Source organism: Leguminivora glycinivorella, chromosome 9, assembly GCF_023078275.1.
Source record: "Leguminivora glycinivorella isolate SPB_JAAS2020 chromosome 9, LegGlyc_1.1, whole genome shotgun sequence".
Taxonomy (NCBI): Eukaryota; Metazoa; Arthropoda; class Insecta; order Lepidoptera; family Tortricidae; genus Leguminivora; species Leguminivora glycinivorella.
The window spans coordinates 22,771,894-22,792,650 of NC_062979.1; the positions used below are offsets into that span (position 1 = coordinate 22,771,894).

General features: G+C 37.5%; 2 protein-coding genes across 3 annotated transcripts in view; both read right to left on the minus strand.

Annotated features, from left to right (window-relative positions):
* The window catches only part of LOC125229918 (DCN1-like protein 4), a 373,938-nt gene that overhangs the window by 141,364 nt on the left and 211,817 nt on the right, over window positions 1-20,757 (minus strand). The gene's annotated exons all lie outside the window — the stretch shown is intronic.
* On the minus strand, window positions 1,999-15,792 carry LOC125229917 (juvenile hormone esterase-like). Of its 2 annotated transcripts, none has more exons than XM_048134861.1 (4): window positions 15,537-15,542; window positions 8,126-8,258; window positions 5,831-7,140; window positions 1,999-2,826 (listed from the first exon to the last, which is right to left on the minus strand). In XM_048134861.1, exons 2-4 carry the CDS (start codon window positions 8,255-8,257, stop codon window positions 2,664-2,666), a joined length of 1,605 nt encoding a protein of 534 aa, XP_047990818.1. In that variant the 5' UTR covers window position 8,258; window positions 15,537-15,542; the 3' UTR covers window positions 1,999-2,663. The 2 variants fall into 2 exon arrangements, with proteins under 2 accessions (XP_047990818.1, XP_047990817.1); XM_048134860.1 differs by lacking the exon at window positions 15,537-15,542 and adding an exon at window positions 15,685-15,792 and having other exon boundaries at window positions 2,000-2,826.

A 20,757-nucleotide genomic window follows, 5' to 3' on the forward strand; every position in this document is an offset into this window, starting at 1 on the left:
ATATGTTTCCTAACAAAAACGGCAGTTTCCAGAATGTAGAGACAGGGAAGGGTGAGCATGTTTTCCTTAATAAAATGTTCTTTACATTCAGCTCGGCCGCGAGCGTTTACAATTATTCGGAGACATTTCTTTTGGCTTACGAATAGACTTTGCGCTTTTGAGCTGTGTCCCCATAGAACAATTCCATACTTTAGCCATGAGTACGCATACGCGTAATATGCAGACTTGGCGCAATCAGAGTGTGTGTTCGATTTCAGCAGATTCAGGGCAAATATGAATTGAGATAGTTTTGACTTTATTATTGAAATATGCTCCTGCCAACTAAACGAAGTATCGATAGTGATACCCAAAAGGTTGAAATTCGTTACTTCCTCTACACTTAATGTATTAGTTACTGTAGATAAGTCTAGGGGTTCTTTCTGGTACGGATGAAATTGTATAATTTTTGTTTTTAGGTTATTGATTTCTAGATTATGATTTGTGAGCCATGAAGTCGTGTTGTTATAAGATTCTATAATCTTATGTGCATCGCTTAAGTTTTTGCAATCAAAAAGGAAGGACACATCATCAGCATAGAGTATATTAAAATCGTTTGTTAACTTTGGCAGATTATTAATATATATAATAAAAAGCAAACATCCTATCACGCTACCTTGAGGGATAGAGCAGTTTGTTACTTTCATGCTAGATCTCGCTGAAGTAAGTTAATGAACACTACTATTTATTTATGTATTCAAGGAATCAGGTCGGGACAAAAGGGGTTGCCGGCCGAAGACATATACAGATAGGTCTGAGGCGGGCAACCCCATATCCCGCCGAGGTATCTATAGTGCTTTTCTCAAACATGGTATGAAATAAGTACTGTAAATAAAAACTTTGAATGGCTGTATCTCCTAAACGGAGCGTCGTAGCGCAAAATAATTAAATTATCGTTTCCCTTTTATTAATAAACAGAAAATGAAAAAAAAAAATTGTAACAAAACGCACCAAAAATCAAATATTTCCGAGGCCTTGTACCAGTTGCAACCTGCACGTCTGTAAAGCCCATTATAGTTTTTATTTAAATGGCCAAATACCTAGATGCTATGTCGCAAATATCAGTGACTGGAAATTAAAAAAGAGGACTCTGCCGGCCTAGGCCTGCAATGTTTGTATGAAATTCCATTATCGACCTCTTGTCCTAGCCGCACCTGAAACTTTGTACTTTGCGGCCAATTATAAGGCACATGACATCAATATTTCACAGGTACCATGTTTGAGAAAAAATATTTTACTTCCTGGAAAAATAGAGTAGAAATTAATAGAGGGAGCCACCGTCTATGTAACCCGATTTGCCTGTGGCAACTATTGAGTCACTTTTGTATTGAGAACTTTTGTTGCTTGATCTTGAGCGTTGCGAGGATTTCAAGGCACGTAGGTTAAACAAATCTTGTTACCGAGTGATACACATTTTTCACCATACAACGAATAAAATACTAACTTCAAAACGTCAAACGCAAAATCGTCAATTTATAAAATATTTACATACATACATACATACATACATACAATCACGCCTGTTTCCCAGAGGGGTAGGCAGAGATCACGGATTTCCATTTACTACGATCCTGACAAACCACTTTCGCTTCACACACTTTCATAACATTTCTCATACACGCTCGTCGGTTTCGAGTACTTCTGACCTGGCCTCTTTGCAATATTTCCCCGATTTGATCAAGAAAAGTTCGCCTAGGTCTTCCACTACCAACTGACCCTTCCACTCCTTTTTCATATACTTTCTTCGTTAATCTCCTCTCATCCATCCTCTCTACATGCCCAAACCACCTTAACATACCCATCTCAATCTTTGTCACCACATCTACATCCACTCCACACTTCTCTCTTATCACGCTATTTCTGATCCTATCACTCAACTTTACACCAGCCATGCTTCTTAACGCTAAAATAAAATATTTATGATTCAAAATCCTCATTCATATGCCATAGACACCATACCATACATTAAAGGGAGATATGTAGCTACTCTACTCGATTCCCAATCAGTACACTGTACCGCTTTTTCTTTCCAACTTTATGAAACTTATATGAATTTTGGTGACCAACTGGCTATCAGTCGTAGTCGTAATGGAAAAGTGGTGCCATGATGGCGTCACATACTCGTCATCTACGGGATTCTACGATCTATTGCAGAGGTTCAGATTAGCTCCAAATATTTGTTTATCCCCGTTTAGATTATTGCTTATTTTCGTGCTTTGCTAGTAAATGGAATGGAAGTTATTGGATATTTGGTTTGATATTGCTGATGTGAAATCAAACCAGAGATATTTCGTGCTCTCGAAGAGTTAAATAATGAATATTTTTGTAAAGTAAATTTACTGTTCGTTTTTGTGAATGTGTATACATGTGTGAATGTCACAATTACCGAAAATTATGTACATAAAAAAACATTCCTTTACAGAAAAACAAAAAGAAAATACACAAAGTAGCAAAACAAAAGATAAAACTTATATAGGCTCGTAGACACACAATTTTAGCTTACAAAAGCACTAATGACATTTTTAAAACTGGAAAAGCTTTAGAACGGAGCCATCGGTTCGGATAATGTGAAAACGCTCTTATACTGAAACCGCTCTAACTGTTAACTTAGTCAAGAACATGAACTCTCAAAACTCCACGCCAGCAGCGTCATACAGTTCCCTCCAGAAGGCCACAGCGTCCGCATCCAGTGACTGCCCCACTCGCAGCGCGTCGGAGATGTCCACGTAACTCTCGGAGCTGCTGTAGGGGGGCGCCACAGGGCCTAGCGACGAGTCTGGAGTGGGGGTGCTGAAGCAAAAACACAATACGGGTTAATTTACCTATTACAGTGAGATAAATTTAATTCTTTAAAAACTGTGTGGGTAGTGTAAAATTATATTCAAATTCAAAGTGAAATCTATTAGTGGGTCAAAAGTTAAAACAAAGTTTAGTGAATGGGCTACTGTAGGTATTCACAAAAGTAGAAAAAGACTTTATGAACTTTATGGTGAGAGAGAGCTGAACAAGAATTCAGAATTCCTGGACTATGTAAGAAACTACTCAAGAATCTTCAAGAAAGTGTGTTTAACTGCCAAGAAAAACTTTATTAGTTCTAAATTGAAAGTGTCGGACAACAAAGTGAAAACAACTTGGAGTATTATAAATAAAGAAGCTGGTAAATGTAAATCACGCGATTGTCAAGTCAACATTGTATCAGATAATCAACAAATAGTGTCGAACAGCGATGTTGCCTCGGCATTCGAAGATTATTTCTCAAACATAGCCGTTAACACCACAAAATGTTTACATTCTTCTGCGGCTCAAGCCCATTCATTACTTTGTGCTAATGTTAAGAAATGTAATAATTCATTTGAATTTAGTCAAGTAGACTCTGTAAATATTGTTAAAACATTCAAGTCACTCAATTTAAAGAAAACGGAAGACTTATGGGGAACATCAGTTAAAGTAATTAGTCATGTCATAGATATAATAGCACCTTACTTGGCCGTAATATATAATATTTCAATTTCACAAGGCACCTTTCCAGATCTTATGAAATGTAGCAAAGTCATACCGCTTTTTAAATCGGGTGATTCGAGTGATATAACCAATTTCCGTCCCATATCAATACTTCCTGTTCTAAGTAAAGTCTTTGAGAAGCTAATGTTAAATGATCTACTGGGACACTTCAACAGACATAGATTACTTACAAGCAAACAGTTCGGTTTCACAAGGGGCCGTTCCACGACCGATGCTGCTTCGGTACTCATTAAACATATATATAATATTTGGGAAAATTCTTGTGATGCAATTGGCATATTTTGTGATCTTTCAAAAGCCTTTGATTGTGTGGATCATGGAACGCTCATTTTGAAATTAGAACACTATGGTTTGTCTATAAATGCCCTAAACTTTATGTCTTCTTACCTTAGCAATAGAACACAAACAGTAGTTGTTAACAAAACTCGCTCTAGCGGGACTGTTGTCCAATTAGGAGTGCCACAAGGCTCAATTTTAGGTCCATTCCTGTTTTTGGTTTATATAAATGATTTGCCATGTATAGTAAAAAACTTTTGTGAAATAGTACTTTTTGCTGATGATACATCACTGCTTTTTAATGTTGACCGAAAATCTACGGATTACAATGTAATTAATAGCACGTTAGCTGATGTACTGCAGTGGTTTACTGTCAACAATTTACTTCTTAATTCTAAGAAAACCAAATGTATTCGATTCTCTCTGCCGAATGTTAAACCAATCGATACAAAAATACTTTTGAATGATGAATGCTTAGAGATGGTAGATACAACACTGTTCCTTGGCTTAACATTGGACAAAAATCTACAATGGAGTCCTCATATAAGGAAACTAGCAAGCAAATTAAGTTCAGCCGCATACGCCGTTAGGAGAATCAGGCAACTGACTAATGTTGAGACAGCTCGCCTAGTGTATCATAGTTATTTTCACAGTGTAATGTCATACGGTATTCTGGTTTGGGGCAAAGCAGCTGACATACAGACTATCTTTGTATTATAAAAGAGAGCCATTCGTTCTATTTACAACTTAGGAACACGTGAATCAGTAAGAGAACTCTTCAAAGAAATTAATATCTTAACTGTAGCTTCCCAATACATTTATGATAGTATAATTTATGTTGTTAAGAATTTAGACTGTTTCACTAAGAATTCTGATATCCATAATTATAACACTAGAAACAAAAATAAGCTTGCCATAAAGAAGTTTCGTGTCCGTAAAGTACAGAAGTCATTTGTTGGGCAATGCTTTCATTTTTATAATAAGTTACCTGACACTGCTTTGAGATTACCCCTCCCAGCTCTTAAGAACTACTTAAAAAAGTCATTGATGTTAAAGGCTTATTACAGAGTCGAGGACTATTTTGACAGACAAACATGCATGGCCCGAACCAGAAACTACAAAAAACGAATAGCAATTAAAATAATTGTATTATGTATAGAGGACACAGTTCAGATAAGAAAGCACATCAAATATTTTATATTTTATGTTGTGTAGGTAAATTACATATTTAATGATATTGAGATTCATATTATCTTTTTCTTCTGTGACAATTTGATATGTTTTCTCTGAAGAAGAACGACGTATTATTAAGCAATAATATAATTTATTGAAATTAATTTCCATAGAGTACCTAGTCTGTTCATATTCTTTGATGAATACTTTTGCATGTTAAATTGTATCTTGTTATTTAATGCATGTTAGTTATAAGATGTAATGTTTTGAAAAGAAGTTGCCCGCCGAGTTTCTTGCCGGTCCCATAGTGGATACCCCCCTCCCAACTGAGGGGGGACTGAAATCTTCTCGAGGCTGAGGCGTAGGGTTAGAGCCGGCGTAGCTTTATTTGACGTTCATATGCGCATTGTAATATGCCTACTTGAAAAATAAATATTTCATTTTCATTTTCATTTTCATATATGTCAAACTCCTATGAAAATGTAACTCGTGTAAGTTAGATAAGAAAATGAAAATGTACGCTTGCATTGCATTTTCTTTGTGCTTCTAGTTTTATCTGTAACCAAAAAAATTTAAACGACCCGCATGTAGTACACACGGAAAGAGCAAAAGGAAACAAATTGTCTCATCAAAGTCGATGCGCAAAGTTAAACCTGTGTCGCCTTAACTTTAAACTTGAGTAAATCCATTCTGCTATATGGTTGATTATCTTTTAGATCATATTACATTTTTTACTTATTCAACCTTAAAGCAGAATGGATTTACCCAAGTTTGAAGCGACACAACGCTTTTCATATTAAGTAAACGCATACATTATACATACCCATATTTAGCAAAATTGGTGAAAACCTTGCCCACTAACTTCACCATCTGATATCCTTTGCCATTCTTGTCAATTGGTATATTCGCAAAATTAGCCTGAAACAGGTACATCAAATCATCTAGATGACTGGCCCCGTTGATACCATACTTCAAACCCGCAGCGCCGAATATGTTCCTTTCAGAAATACAAGAGAATCTATAGAAATATGTCTTGCTATTCTTGATCTTCGGTAAATGGTCGAGCACCCTATGTATAGCATAAATAAAACTTGTGTCATTCACATAGTTAATAAATTCTTTCATTATATCAGTGGTAAGCAATGTCTTTCCAAAATAATGCTGATGTATTTTTTCAGACAGTTGTAATACAGTCTTTGGACTGCATTTGTAAAGCAGTTCTCTCGGTACCAATATTTCTGGATATCTGTTGTAATCCTTCAACAAGTATGTTTCGTAAGGTTCTAATCCAATGAGGCATTCCGCACTAGTGTGTCCGATAAACACGTCTACTTCATTGCCCGTTCCCTTTTTCAGAATTTCTAACGGTTCTTCGATCATAAAATATTCTTGACCAAGATTCTTCTCCACAACGGGTGTAAAGTGATACATTTTTAAAAGGTTGTTTGCTTTCTCTTCCAAACTCACAATGCAAGGGTTGGTGAGTATTAACTTCTCGGCAGGAACACTTTGTAAGAACTCGAGAAGCTTTTCTGGATCATCAGTTTCAAATCCAAGAATTTTCCCGAGAGTGAAGGCTCGTCTAGCTGGTTCAAAGGGCATGGACCAGTCACAAAGTGGCACGCCGCTCATTGGAATAGCTCTCTTGAATAAGCCTTTTGACATCGGGGATAAGACATGTAGCGTAGTAGATGCTCCGCCAGCACTCTCACCAAAGACAGTCACATTAGAGGGATCACCACCGAACTTATCAATGTTTTCTTTCACCCATTTTAGTGCTGCCACTTGGTCCTTCATACCCGCATTGCCAGGGACATCTTTTGTGTCAAGACAAAGGAATCCGAAGGCTTCTAATCTGTAGTTTATAGTGACTAGGACTACGTCATGTTTGACTAAGAAGTCAGGTCCGTAGTGGGAGTCGTTTCCGGAGCCGCTTCTGAAACCACCTCCATGAATGAAGACCATGACAGGGAGAGGTGTGGCTGGCTCGAGGTCTGGGGAGTACACGTTGAGGTACAGGCAGTCTTCACTGCCTGGGATTAACTGTTTGGTGAAGATGTCTTCTTGAGGGCAGACCGGGCCGTGTTCCGTTGCGTTCCGGACGCCATTCCAAGGTAGTAGAGGTTGAGGTGCCTGAAGTAAAATTATGAGCAATGTTTAGTTTTTATTGTTTCAATGACCTTCATGATATGTAATAATTTGAAACCATCGCGTTATTACCAATCAACATCTTGGCAAAAAACACGAAGAGTGAACATAATGTATGAAATTTATATACGCTTCAGTACTTTGTCAATAAGTCGTATCCTTTCGCTATCGTGCAGTTGTTTTATGCGATCAACGAAGCGTTGAAAGCATGCGATCAACAAAGTATAAGGAAAATGACGATGCGGTAAGTGTATATCTCGCAAAACAACTGTGTCCTTAAGAGATCGTAATGTAGTCTGACAAAAAAGAGTAGAGAAATCGGGTCGACACTACAATGTATATACAACATATTTATTACTGGCTTTTTCCCGCGGCTTTGCTCGCGTTAGAAAGAGACAAAAAGTAGCCTATGTCACTCTCCGTCCCTTCAAGTATCTTCACTTAAAATATCACGACAATTCGTCGCTCCGTTTTGCCGTGAAAGGCGGACAAACAAACAGACACACATACTTTCCCATTAATAATATTAGTATGGATGAGCATAGTATAGTGTGTCCCACTGCTGGGCAAAAGCCCCCGCTCCCCCCCTTTTCTTCCATGCCTCTCGGTTTTGAGCGACAACTGGCCAGTCTCTCAAGAAGGGTCTAAGTTATCTCTCCCATCGCCAACGAGGCCTGCCGGATCCTCGGTTAGACTCAAGGGGCTCCCTTTTGCCTATAATTTTGCTCATTGCCTAGCTGTAGACTGGAATGATAATACTTTTTTTTTTAAATTATAAATGGGCTTACTCTTGACCACAGACTAGCCAAAGGCAAAGACGTGGCCTACGATGGAGTGAGCTCGCCCAGAAGATGCCTATTCACTCTTGATTTGAAGGTTGCCGGGTTATATGAGCTCGGAAATATAGCCGCCGGCAAGGAATTCCACTCCTTGGCAGTGCGCATAAGAAAAGAAGAAGCAAAGCGCTCGCCTTGAATCTCAACTTGCCGACAGGTGGCGCGGCGTAGGGCACGCCCTTGAAGCTGTAGTAGAAGCCATCTTCGGTCACCACCTCGCGACGGTCACCTTCCAGCCAACCCTGCTTCACCTGTACTTTCACCATTCTGAAAATGTACGGTGAAATTTTAACCACAAACCTTTGCGTAGTGGCTATACAGTGTGTTACCATTATGCGGGCATTTATTAAAACCCATAATAATATGATCAATTAGCAATCGTTTGTACAGTCAACCAATTGGAACCCTAGGCCACTCTACAACCATGTCAAAATGACGAGCAGTAAGAGATTTCTTACAATCTCATTTATAACGTCACTATGACATAGTTCTACAGTGGCCTAGGGTTCCAATTGGTTGACTGTACATCAGTAAATCATAATTATTTAAATTAACACATTCAAGGTACAGCGTGTACTTCGTAGATGTCATTGCCCTTATTTGACATGTGTCTGCGCTGTACATTGCTGGCAGTAAATTATTAGTTAGAAAATTTCTAAAAAAAAAAATAAGGCCATGGTTAAGTCAAGTAACCGTGTAAACGCTCCTTTAATATACCCACTTGCTGGTAACTTGCTGCATGTGCCAAAAAATACAACTTTAATTAAGGGACTAATGCCTAAATATAGAAAACTAGATTTTGTCCGCGGCTTCGCACGCGTTAGAAAGAGACAAAAAGTAGCCTATGTCACTCTCCATCCCTTCAACTATCTTCACTTAAAAAATCACGTCAATTCGTCGCTCTGTTTGCCGTGAAAGACGGACAAGCAAACAGACACACACACTTTCCCATTTATAATATTAGTATGGATAAATTAGTAATATTCACTCTCAGCAGCACATCAGCTGAAATGGTAGGTATATGAAACATATCACCTATAAAGTCACTACGCCGACTTAAGGTGGTTAAAATTTCAAAATTTCATGACGTGGTGCTTTCCAAACAAAAGAACGCCGTTCCGTGCACGCGCCGGAATAATGTTAACAGACCTTAACTCTTCAATTAGATTTTGTAGTTGAGTTTCAAAAAAGTTATAAGTAATAGCACGCCTACGTCACACGTTCACGGTCGCGCGTTACGGCTCAGCCACGACATTGGTCTAAGCGCGACAGCGGCGGCCATACATTGGAGCGAGACACAGCGATGGGACTTTTCATTCGCACGTAAAGCTGCCGCTCACCGCTGTCGCGCTTAGACCAATGTCGTGGCTGGGCCGTTAAGTACTCGTACCTACCCGCTTACAGTTGCCTCGAGGTAACGTAACAAGTGGCCGAGGGGCGCCATGCGCCCGCCTGTGTACCTACAGTACCTAGTCGCGTGGCACGTACCTTATTTTTTTAATACCACGTCGGTGGCAAATAGGTATACGTCCCGCCTGATGGAAAGCGGTCACCGGGCGTCTGCAACTCAAGGGGTGTCACATGCGCGTTGCCGACCCATTAGAAACTTATACACTCCTTTTTTGAAGAACATCGGGAAAACCTCTATAGGGAGCTCATTCCATAGCCGGAGCGTTCGTGGGAGGAAATTCCTCAAAAACCTGCTATACTTCTGAGTTTTACGTAGTAACTTATTAGTATTAGTTAAATAAAGCGTAGGTATTTGTCGTTTTGCGGGCAAGTGCAGGATCTGTTACGTTAGTAACTTATTCCCATATAACCATAATCGGTCGCCGTTCCTACGCAAATCCTCCTATTTTGTGTACACACAGGTCTTCGGGTCTCAATGCTTAGTCGCAGTACGGTCGACGTTTAGTCGCGGCGACCCAAATGGGGACGATTGGTAACAGGCACAAATGGTCACAGAAGTGACAGAAGTGTGCACTACGCGTGCACACATTGTTACCGTTTGGCGACTACTTTCCCAAAATCATTCGTTCATTTCATTCTTTTCAAATGGCGACTGTCAGAGACGTCAAAGTAAAAAAGAAATAAAATCATTTGACATTAAAATGTAATGGCGTAAGAATTTGTTAAAGATAAAATATTGTTTGCATTTGTAATATAATGTGGGCTAATTACCATGGCCAATTAAATTGCTCGAGTGATTTCATAAAATAAGTCTAAATTTATCAACGCGCCATCAATTTACCTCAGTTTAACCAGTAATAATATTATTGACTACTCGGTGTTTGCGTGTTATGTATATTGATTGGTGAAGTTTTAGTGCTCCGGTGCATATACTATACTGAAATAATAAAAATAATGCCTAGAAAACCAATAAAGTTGTTAAAATATGGATAAAGACGGTAATATTCCATGTAAAAAACAGTCGCCAAACGGTCACCAAACGGTCGACAAACGGTCGCAAAATGGTCGCAGCGTACACACGTGACCGAAAGCAAAATGGCTTCTTGTATTAATTTTTTCCAGGTATCCTCAAACTTTATAAGCAATTAAATATGCCGTCGTACTCAGTTGCCCTCACTAAAGAAGATTAAAAAAAATTGTAACGTGCGTACCGAGCTGCTGGGTTGTAAAGGATCGGGGATCATATTATTATGGTCTTCTATAGAGCAACTAGTATTTTGCGGCATTTCACAATTGACACTTGTTGAAGTAGTCGTCATTAATATTACTATCAACATTAATTTCAGCGATCTGTACTTCTTTTGTCAAGATTTTTGTATAGATAAGTGTCTACAAATTTGTAATGTTAAAGAGACATAAATAAAACGTAGTAGAGTAAATAATGTGTTTTTTTTGTAACCCAAACAAAATACTTGTAGATACGAGTGCGGAAAAGAGGAAAATCGATACGAGTAGCGATAAATTAATACACGAACGAAGGGCACTCCCTTCGTTCGTGTATTAATTTATCGCTACTTAAATCGACACGAGTTGTGAATGTCCTTTTCGCACGTGTATCGTACGACGATTTTCAGTACCTAAATCTAAGCTAAGAGTTTCGACCAGACAAGAAAAGAATCATTGCTTGATTTGCTCGCACTACTGCGTTAAAAAAAGCAGCATCTGTACTGAAAAAAACTATCATTGCGCAACAGAAATTCTATTAATATCACAGTAAATAGGTACTCTATTTCATTTGATTCCTACTTTTATTGTGTAAAGCAACACTACACTTCATTTTTATCAATAAGAATTAAAAATTATATATTTAATACATTAAGTAACTATAAAGTGCTTATCTATTTGTATTATCATTCTGCACTTTTCTTAACTTTCCCACATTTCTATAAAATGTCGAAGAGTGCTTAAATGGTCGTCGTCGTTTATTATTACGCTCATATTTAAATGATTCAAAGCAACCAGTCCACAACTTCACAAGACAGTTTGAGAAACCTTCGTATTTCAGATTGTCATTTGCGGATACAGTGGTTTAGGAGCAGTTCGGTAATCAGACCTACACATGTGTGTACAAATTCTGTCAATGTCACTGTCAGAAACCGTTCTGACAGTGACAATGACAGCCACAAATTCGTCCACATGTTGTTACCGTTATGTGTGCAAACGTCGACTAATAAAGTGTCGTTAAAAGTCATTCTGACAGTGACATTGACAGCCACAAATTCGTACACATTTTGTTACCGTAACGAGTGCACACGACGATTACATTTTGTTATTGTATCAATACGGTCGCATTGTTTGCACGACGTTACCACGCGTTATGTCACATTTGACAGTTAGTTACTGATTTGAAGATTTTGCGACTGAAATGGTTGTATGGGTTAATAATCTGTGGTAATAGAACAGTCAACAAACAATTGAGTCTTGTGCTACAAGGCACGACCGGACGTGGAGACCTTTGCTCGAGGTCGCGTAGCCAACGTGTCAACAGTCTACGCTCCGTAGCGAACAAAACGCATCACTGTCTCACTTATATGGAAAAACGGTGGAAAGACACTGAGTCTTTCGTTATCGGTTGTGAAATATGGGCATTTAAAGAAATTGATAATTATTAGTGTCTGTTGTTAATAAAAAGTAAGGTGGCTGTCAGTTTTTAACCCAAAAACGACGGGGTGTTATAAGTTCGACGTGTCTGTCTGTCTGTTTGTCTGTCTCTCTGTCTGTCTGTCTGTCTGTGGCATCGTAGCTCTCGAACGGATGAACCGATTTTGATTTAGTTTTTTTTTTGTCTGAAAGCTGAGTTAGTCGGGAGTGTTCTTAGCCATGTTTCATGGAAATCGGTCCACTATGTCGCGGTCGGAGGTTTTTTCAAAATTTTAATTTTGTGGTTAGGTTATTAACGACAATTAGCCATAAAATCTGTATAAAAAAATCAAGTTTTTTCACGTTCCGAATTAAAATTATCGCTTATACTTTGTTTATGTGATTAACACTAAAACTATCTTTTAATTGAAATTTCATGCTTAGGGTGGCTTTCACCAGTGATATTGCTATGTCCACAATCAGCTTAGTCGAACTCGCTCCCACTAGCTCTATGCTTTGTGGAACAATGAACATGATTGGTGGATATTAAACCACATAGCATCTCTGGTGGATAGGCCCTTAATCGTCGTTACAAAACTGACAGCGAGTTAACTTTTTGTTAACAACTCACATTGAGAGAAATTTGCATTGTAAATTTAACAAGTTCGACTTGTTGCGGGTTTATCCGTTTGAAACAAAAGTATTTTTAAAACCGGAATAAATCACAATGTTGATGATACTAGTCGAATTTGTTCGACCAACAAGGTCAAACTTGTTAAAAGATATTTGATTGAATCGGCCAAACATATGTTTAAAACAATATGAGTCATGTTGCTTTTATAAGATCGACTTGTTGATTCAAATAAAATATTGATTCAAATAAAATGAAACTTGTAGAATGTACTAGTTACGCTTAACAAAATCTAACTTGTTTGAACCAAAGAGCACGTAGGCGCTATTTTAATCAAAAAACTTGTTGAACGAACATGAAAATTGGTTGTTTTTTCTCTCAGTGTACGCTTAGAGTCCCATATTTTTAAAATTACCATATCGTCATCTTGGCTAGGACAGGTATGACGCTTGGATAGAATCGTGATGGAGCAAGCACTTAAACACACGCGAATGAAGAAGAAAAACATTGTCATTATCTCAGTCTCATTTAGTTAGACACGACATTTTACTAATGTGAGTTCTTGAGTAATTACCTAATAAATTTTAACGTTAAACGTGCTAAGTAAACCGGACCGACACATTTAATAGTTATTTGTTATACAAGGGGGCAAAGTTGTATTTTAACGCCGAGTGTGGAATTGAAAAACGAGCAAGTGAAAGGATTCTATAGTTGAACCACGAGCGAAGCGAGTGGTTCGAGAATAGAATCCTGAACTTGCGAGTGTTTTAACACACGAGAAGTAAAATACATTTGCACCCGAGTGTAATACAAAACTTTTCCCCTCACTATGTCGAGGAAACTACAACGCAAACAATGCGTTTAATCACTGCTTCCAGTAGTTCCACAGGTGGTAAATCATCTTTATTACTAGATTCACCAACTTTTATCAATTTTAAAGCAGTTAATTTGACTTTATTCAAGGTCAAATTACTTTACCCACTAGTGGATAAAATGCGTTTTTACCCGCTGGTATTAAAGGACAAAACACGTGTTTCCGAGCTAGTGAGGGGAAAAGGCTATGTCTGATAACCTAACCACAAAATTAGAAAAAAACCCCGACCGCTATATGTCGCGGTTAAGGGTTTTTTCAAAATTTTAATTTTGTGGTTATTTATAAACCGATTATACAACATCTTTATTACCTAGAACCATTCCATCCATCTTCGTTATTAGTATACAGGGAGTAATTTTTATAACCGGTAATATTTTATGGATGGTGAGCTGGCTACATAAAAATATTAAGACATCAAAATATCATATTTCGTTGTCGTAATGTAGATACAAAGAGTATCATAATATGTATATATATGAATGTATCTGAGACAGATGTACACAATCAACCGAAACTTGATAAACATGTATTATGCAAATGTTATCTTAATTTTATTTATTTATACTATTATGTTATACTGTTAGGTTTTTAAAGTAAACAATATTGTAATGTTGTCAATCTTACCGTTCTAGCCAAGGTGACGAACGCTTGCGTTTAAAACAACACTCGTGTTTTTATGTATTCCATTATGCACCAGTCACTAAGTGACACTAAGTGATGATAGGTAATACTAGGTACATATATTTATTCACCCCCTGCCATTGCTACTAAGCAGTTTCATATGCTCTGCCTACCTGTTTTGTAAATATAAGCGTAAGTTTCTTTATGCATAAATGTATGTATTTATTACCCTGTAAATCATTGCAGGCTGTATAACCGTTCAAAAAAACAATTTGAGGATAATAGTAAGTACGGACAATTTCTACTCATTTTACCAATAAAAAAAAAATCAGAATAACTAAGCAGACTACAGTTGAAACAAAACAATGCGGTCCCATATGTGTACAATATATAACACAGTTATCTTATACTTTTAAACGAGCAATTCTTGTATATTTATTTATTTATTTATTTATTTATTTATATATATATTTATTTACACTGACGATCTCGGAAACCGCTCTAACGATTTCGCAGAAATTTGTTATGTGGGGGTTTTTGGGGGTGAAAAATCGGTCTAACTTGTCCTTAGGTCCCGGAAAACGCGAATTTTCGAGTTTTCATGCGTTTTTCTTCGCGCGCCATCTCGTGTGCAGTAGTTGTACTGTTAAGACAGAATTCTTTCGGTCGATGTAAGTACTATTTATTGCAAACACTAGATGGCGACACAGGTCAAGGCTAAAACGAATAGAAAATACACTATTTGAGTTTTTGTGGCGAAATACGCGCCATCTCGTGTGGAGTAGTTGTGTTGTTAAAGCTGAGAATTCTTTCGCTCGATGTAGGTACTATTCATTTTTGAACTAGATGGCGACACATGTCAAGGATACGAAACAGAACCGAGCGAAGCTCGGTTGCCCAGATATTGTAAAGCTAGTACTGGTAAATCTCTTAACGGTAGTAACTTGCCTGTATCACAACTATGTTTGTAGTACACTGCTGCTCAGTAAATCAAAAAATAATAATCGGGTAAAAATTAAGAGTAACTCTAAAACACCTCTCATGATAACACTAAGGAATTCTACATAAGTCTGGTTTAATTTATCGCCCGTATAATGCTTACACACTGTATACATCGTAATTATCATAAATAAAAGTAGCTTTAATTTACTCGCGATTTTAAATATCAATATAATATAAATATAAATATTGGGGACACCTTACACAGATCAACTTAGCCCCAAACTAAGCAAAGCTTCTACTATGGGTGCTAAGCGACGATATACAAACTTAAATAGATAAATACATACTTATATTACTTATATATATAGAAAACATCCATGACTCAGGAACGAATATCTGTGCTCATCACACAAATAAATGCCCTTACCGGGATTCGAACCCAGGACCACTGCTTAGCAGGCAGGGTCACTACCGACTGACCCAGACCGGTCGTCTGGCAATGGATCTACTCATATATTTTTGTATTAACACCGATAAACATTTAAAACAAGATAAGGAACAACACAAGGACGTACCTCTTAGCCGGCGGCACTGTGGCGACTAGCTGCCAACCGATTTGTGTGTTGATAATATTGATAATTGCCCATGTTGAGTTTATTGATGATAAGATAGGTATACTTAAAAAAAGCATTTGTGTTGTTTTTAAGCAAAAGGCGTCTCACTTCGTCGTCGCTTGCTTTAAGACGATACGGTAGGGGTCAATTCTCCATACAAACGCTCTCGACTATTTCCTCCCTGGTTTTTAAAGATAGAGCAATGATTTTTTCAACACAGATTGTTATTATTTTTATCTGTGTCGGACCGTTTTGGTTTTTTTGATATTCTGCTTTTTAGAGACTCTAGAGCCAATCAAAAATTTCCAAAAACGACCTTTTTCATTGTGGCGTAAAAAAAGGTGTGATACTCAAGATTGGTAACAATTAACCAAAAAAGCAAAACGGTCCGACATAGATTATTTCATTGTTATTCAGATTCTCAAATTTCGTTCCGATTGAATAAGTTTTAAAGGAGGAAAGAGTCGAGAGTGGAACCTCGATTTTAAAGATTTTTTTGAAATATCTTTTGACTGGACCTTAATGGACAATTTTTTTTCGATAAATCTAGTTAATAACACTTGTATATTTAACTAAAATTCCCAAGTTGAAAGGGGGGCTCCTTTCCATTTTAGCGTTTTCGCTACCGTATCCTTAGTTTCCTACTAGTCAAATCAACTTATTTTTAAGAACTGTCAAAACGATTTGCTAATATGGAGTTAGGTACTAAATATGAAATACTTAAATACTTTCTCTTTGACTTATTAAATAGAAATTATGTTTAAAACTTAACTACTGTCCACATATTTCTTCTAATGTTGTGGTGCTTTATTTCGTGCACTGCATAAAATATTTTATTTTAAGTATAGGAAATTATCCTAATATTACATATTATACAGTGTTTGGTAACCGGGTGCGAAGCCAAAAGGTATATCTATCTCTATAGTAAGAATATTGAAAAATTTACAGAAATTTTAAGAATATAACACTTTAAGCTAATATAACACATTTTTAAAGACACAGTACGATAAAATAAGTTTAAAAAAAAATCATTGTTGGCACAAGCTTTTATCGCCGCCCGCCGGCTGTACCTTTCTTTCAACAGTCATCTACTGCTCTCCGAAACGTTTCTAAAAACCCCTTACTCGATGGGGATACGACGTTTCATGGCCGGGTTCCTATGACCTTTCTGCTCCATCATCAGATCAGCTCCATGATACTATAACATTGCATTGTCATATGATTTACATATGTGTGCAAAATTTCAGCTCAATCGGATACCGGGAAGTGGGTCTTTAGCTTCTACGTTTTGACGCACATTAACATAATATCAAGGCAAGTTGAATAAAAGCATGTAAAAAGTAGTAGGTGGATAAAAGGCAAAATAGTTATTTGTTATACAAGGGGGCAAAGTTGTATTTTAACGCCGAGTGTGGAATTGCAAAACGAGCAAGTGAAAGGATTCTATAGTTGAACCACGAGCGAAGCGAGTGGTTCGAGAATAGAATCGTGAACTTGCGAGTTTTTTAACACACGAGAAGTAAAATACATTTGCACCCGTGTGTAACACAAAACTTTTCCCCTCACTATAGCGAGGAAACTACAACGCAAAAAATGCGTTTATCACTGCTTCCAGTAGTTCCACAGGTGGTAAATCATCTTTATTACTAGATTCACCTACTTTTATCAATTTTACAGCAGTTAATTTTGACTTTATTCAAGGTCAAATTACTTTACCCACTAATGGATAAAATGCGTTTTTACCCGCTGGTATTAAAGGACAAAACACGTGTTTCCGAGCTAGTGAGGGGAAAATGTTATTTTATCGCGTTCGACCCGTCGTCTTCAAACATTTTAAAAATATTGTGTAACTTGTCCATTCTGGCAAACTAAAATTTAAGCCTCTTTTTGTAAGAGATTTTGAAACCAAGCGAAACATTTCTGAATCACAGCTTTTCTAATCAATCCAAAGTTTTCAAATGGAAAACACAGTATTTGTCATAGAAACAAATAGAAAACGCAGAGGTATCCAACTTTCATAGCAAATGAAAACAGCGGATCCAATTTCCCTGGGAATCCGAGTGCGCACCTAGCCAACGTCACAACTGCTTACGCTCCATCAGCGTAGTAGTGACCCTGCCTGCTGAGCCGCGGTCCTGGATTCGAATCCCGGTAAGGGCATTTATTTGTGTGATGAGCACAGATATTTGTTCCTGAGTCATGGGTGTTTTCTATGTATATAAGTATGTATTTATCTTTTTAAGTATGTATATCGTCGTTTAGCACCCACAGTACAAGATTTGCTTAGTTTGGGGCTAAGTTGATCTGTGTAAGGTGTCCCCAATATTTATTTATTTATTTCACAACACAGTTTCGTTTTCTTTCAACCCCTTATTTGCCAAGAGTGGCACTGAAGCTTTAGTAGTTTCATGTGTTCTGCCTACCCCTTTATGGGATACAGGCGTGATTGTATGTATGTATGTATTTATTTATTTATTTATTTATTAGTTCTTCTGTAGTGGCGCGACAGAGCCTGACTTTTTCGATCGCCACGTACCGTCAACGATTGTCACTTGGCTAGGCCAGAAATAAGGAAAACACGGGATGTTTTGCATGGATCTCGTAATCCAATCGGGAACCTGGGCCACTGATATTTTGCAAATATACCTGTGATATTTGTAAGGAAGTTAGAATATTTCTGAATAATATTTATATAGTTAGTTACTTAGTTACTGTACGTTAAGAGCGTCTAGCCGCAACCAAACAAAAGAAGATATTTATGCTTTAATTTTAAAATTATTTGGTTTAAATGTATGTAACTTAATAGGTGCTTATAAGTTACGCCGTGGCTTGCGTAGGCGACGGTCGCGCGATGGTCGCGCGACGGCGTTGCGACGCATACGAATTCAAACCTTATCGATATGGAAGTAGACGATGCGATGAGACGCGACGGCGAAGGTCGCGCGACCGTCGCCCCCGCAAGACACGGCGTTATATATAACTTGGCATGGACATTCAAGGACATTATATTTTTAACAATAATTTGTTCTTGCATACCTACAAGGAAAACAGTGCGACCAAAGTTTTTACTCGTACTTCGGGTAACTTTTTTTTTGTCTATTTATTGAGGTAAAAAAACAGCCACTATACGATATAGCACGGTATAAACCAGTAATACCTATACTCTTCTAACAAAGCGCGTCGTGTACGTACGCAACACATGCAAGCGGATTTGGATAAACGTGGATCACGTGGATAAGAATAATATGCATAATTATATTTTATGTGTTTTCTGACTGATATATTGTGGTATTATTTATTATACTAATACTTATAGTTAAGACGCTACAGGAGCGACAATGCTAAAATAGAAAGGAGTCCCCCTTTCAATTTGGGAATTATAGTTAAATAGATGTATACTGTTATTAACTAGATTTGTCGAAAAAGAATCAGAACAACTCAGTTAAAAGATATTGCAAAAAAAACTAAAATCGAGGTTCCGCTCTCGACTGTTTCCTCCTTCAAAACTTAAAAAATCGTTACAGGAGGGGTCAAATCTCCGACCAAACGCTCTCGACTATTTCCTCCCTGGTATTTGAAGATAGAGCACTGATTTTTTCAACAGATAATTATTATTTTTATCTGTGTCGGACCGTTTTGATTTTTTTGATACACTTATTTTTAAAGACGCTAGAGCCCATCAAAAATTTCTAAAAACGGCCTTATTGATTATGGCGCAAAAAAAGGTGTGGTATTCAAAATTGGTAACAATTAGCCAAAAGATACACAGATAATTTCATCGTTATAGATTCTCAAATTTCGTTACGATTGATTAACACTTTAAGTTCTCGCGCTTTGTACACATATTTAAAGTCACATACGGGTCGAACGCGATTAATTAACATTATTTTTACCTTTTTTCCCAACGTTTCGGCCAGGTTGCACTGGCCGTGGTCGCGGAAGACTGACGTCCCAGCAAAACGTGACTTTAAATACGATTGATTAAGTTTTGAAGGAGGAAACAGTCGAGAGCGGAACCTCAATTTTAAAGATTTTTTCGCAATGTCTTTTAACTGAGTTGTTCTGAAGGGATAATTTTTTTTTTATAAATCTAGTTAATAACACTAATAAACTTTATTAAAATTCCCAAATTGAAAGGGGGGGGCTCCTTTCCATTTTAGCATTTTCGCTCCTGTAGCGTCTTAATTGAACTAGCTTTTGTTGCGGCTTCGCTCGCGTTAAACTCGAAAATTGTGTAATGCTCCATACGAACTCCACCCCCAATTTTAGGGAAGTACGGGGTTAGAAAGAGACAAAAAGTAGCCTATGTCACTCTCCATCCCTTCAACTATCTCCACTTAAAACATCACGTCAATTTGTCGCTCCGTCGTAAAAGACGGACAAACAAACAGACACACACACTTTTCCATTTATAATAATACTAGCATTTGCCCGCGGCTTCGCTTGCGTTAGAAAGAGACAAAAAGTAGCTTATGTCACTCTCCATCCCTTCAACTATCTCCACTTAAAACATCACGTCAATTTGTCGCTCCGTCGTAAAAGACGGACAAACAAACAGACACACACACTCTTCCATTTATAATAATACTAGCTTTTGCCTGCGGCTTCGCTCGCGTTAAATTCGAAAATTGCGGAATCAAACTCCATACAAACTTCCACCCCCCATTTTAAGAAAGTGGGGGGTTAGAAAGAGACAAAAAGCAGCCTATGTCACTCTCCATCCCTTCAACTATCTCCACTTAAAATATCACGTCAATTCGTCGCTCCGTTTTGCCGTGAAAGACGGACAAACAAACAGACACATACACTTTCCCATTTATAATATTAGTATGGATATTAGTATGGATTAAGAGCATAGTTGTGAAATAATTATATTAGATTCCAACCCCTTTTAAAAAAGCCCTCATGATGGTAACACACTGTATATACATATCAAATATTTATCATAACAAACCCGCACATATTCAGTTTATATCCTCGCATATTTGTAAATAACATTGAAAGCAAATAACGATCATATATATTTACTCCATA

Coding starts and splice junctions, on each gene's coding strand:
- LOC125229917 (XM_048134861.1), bottom strand. CDS start 8,257: ATGGTGAAAGTACAGGTGAAGCAGGGTTGGCTGGAAGGTGACCGTCGC. Junction 7,141..8,125: donor TCGGCAAGTTGAGATTCAAG/GCGAGCGCTTTG, acceptor ATTTTACTTCAG/GCACCTCAACCTCTACTACC. Junction 2,827..5,830: donor ACCAATTTTGCTAAATATGG/GTATGTATAATG, acceptor TTTTTGCTTCAG/CACCCCCACTCCAGACTCGT.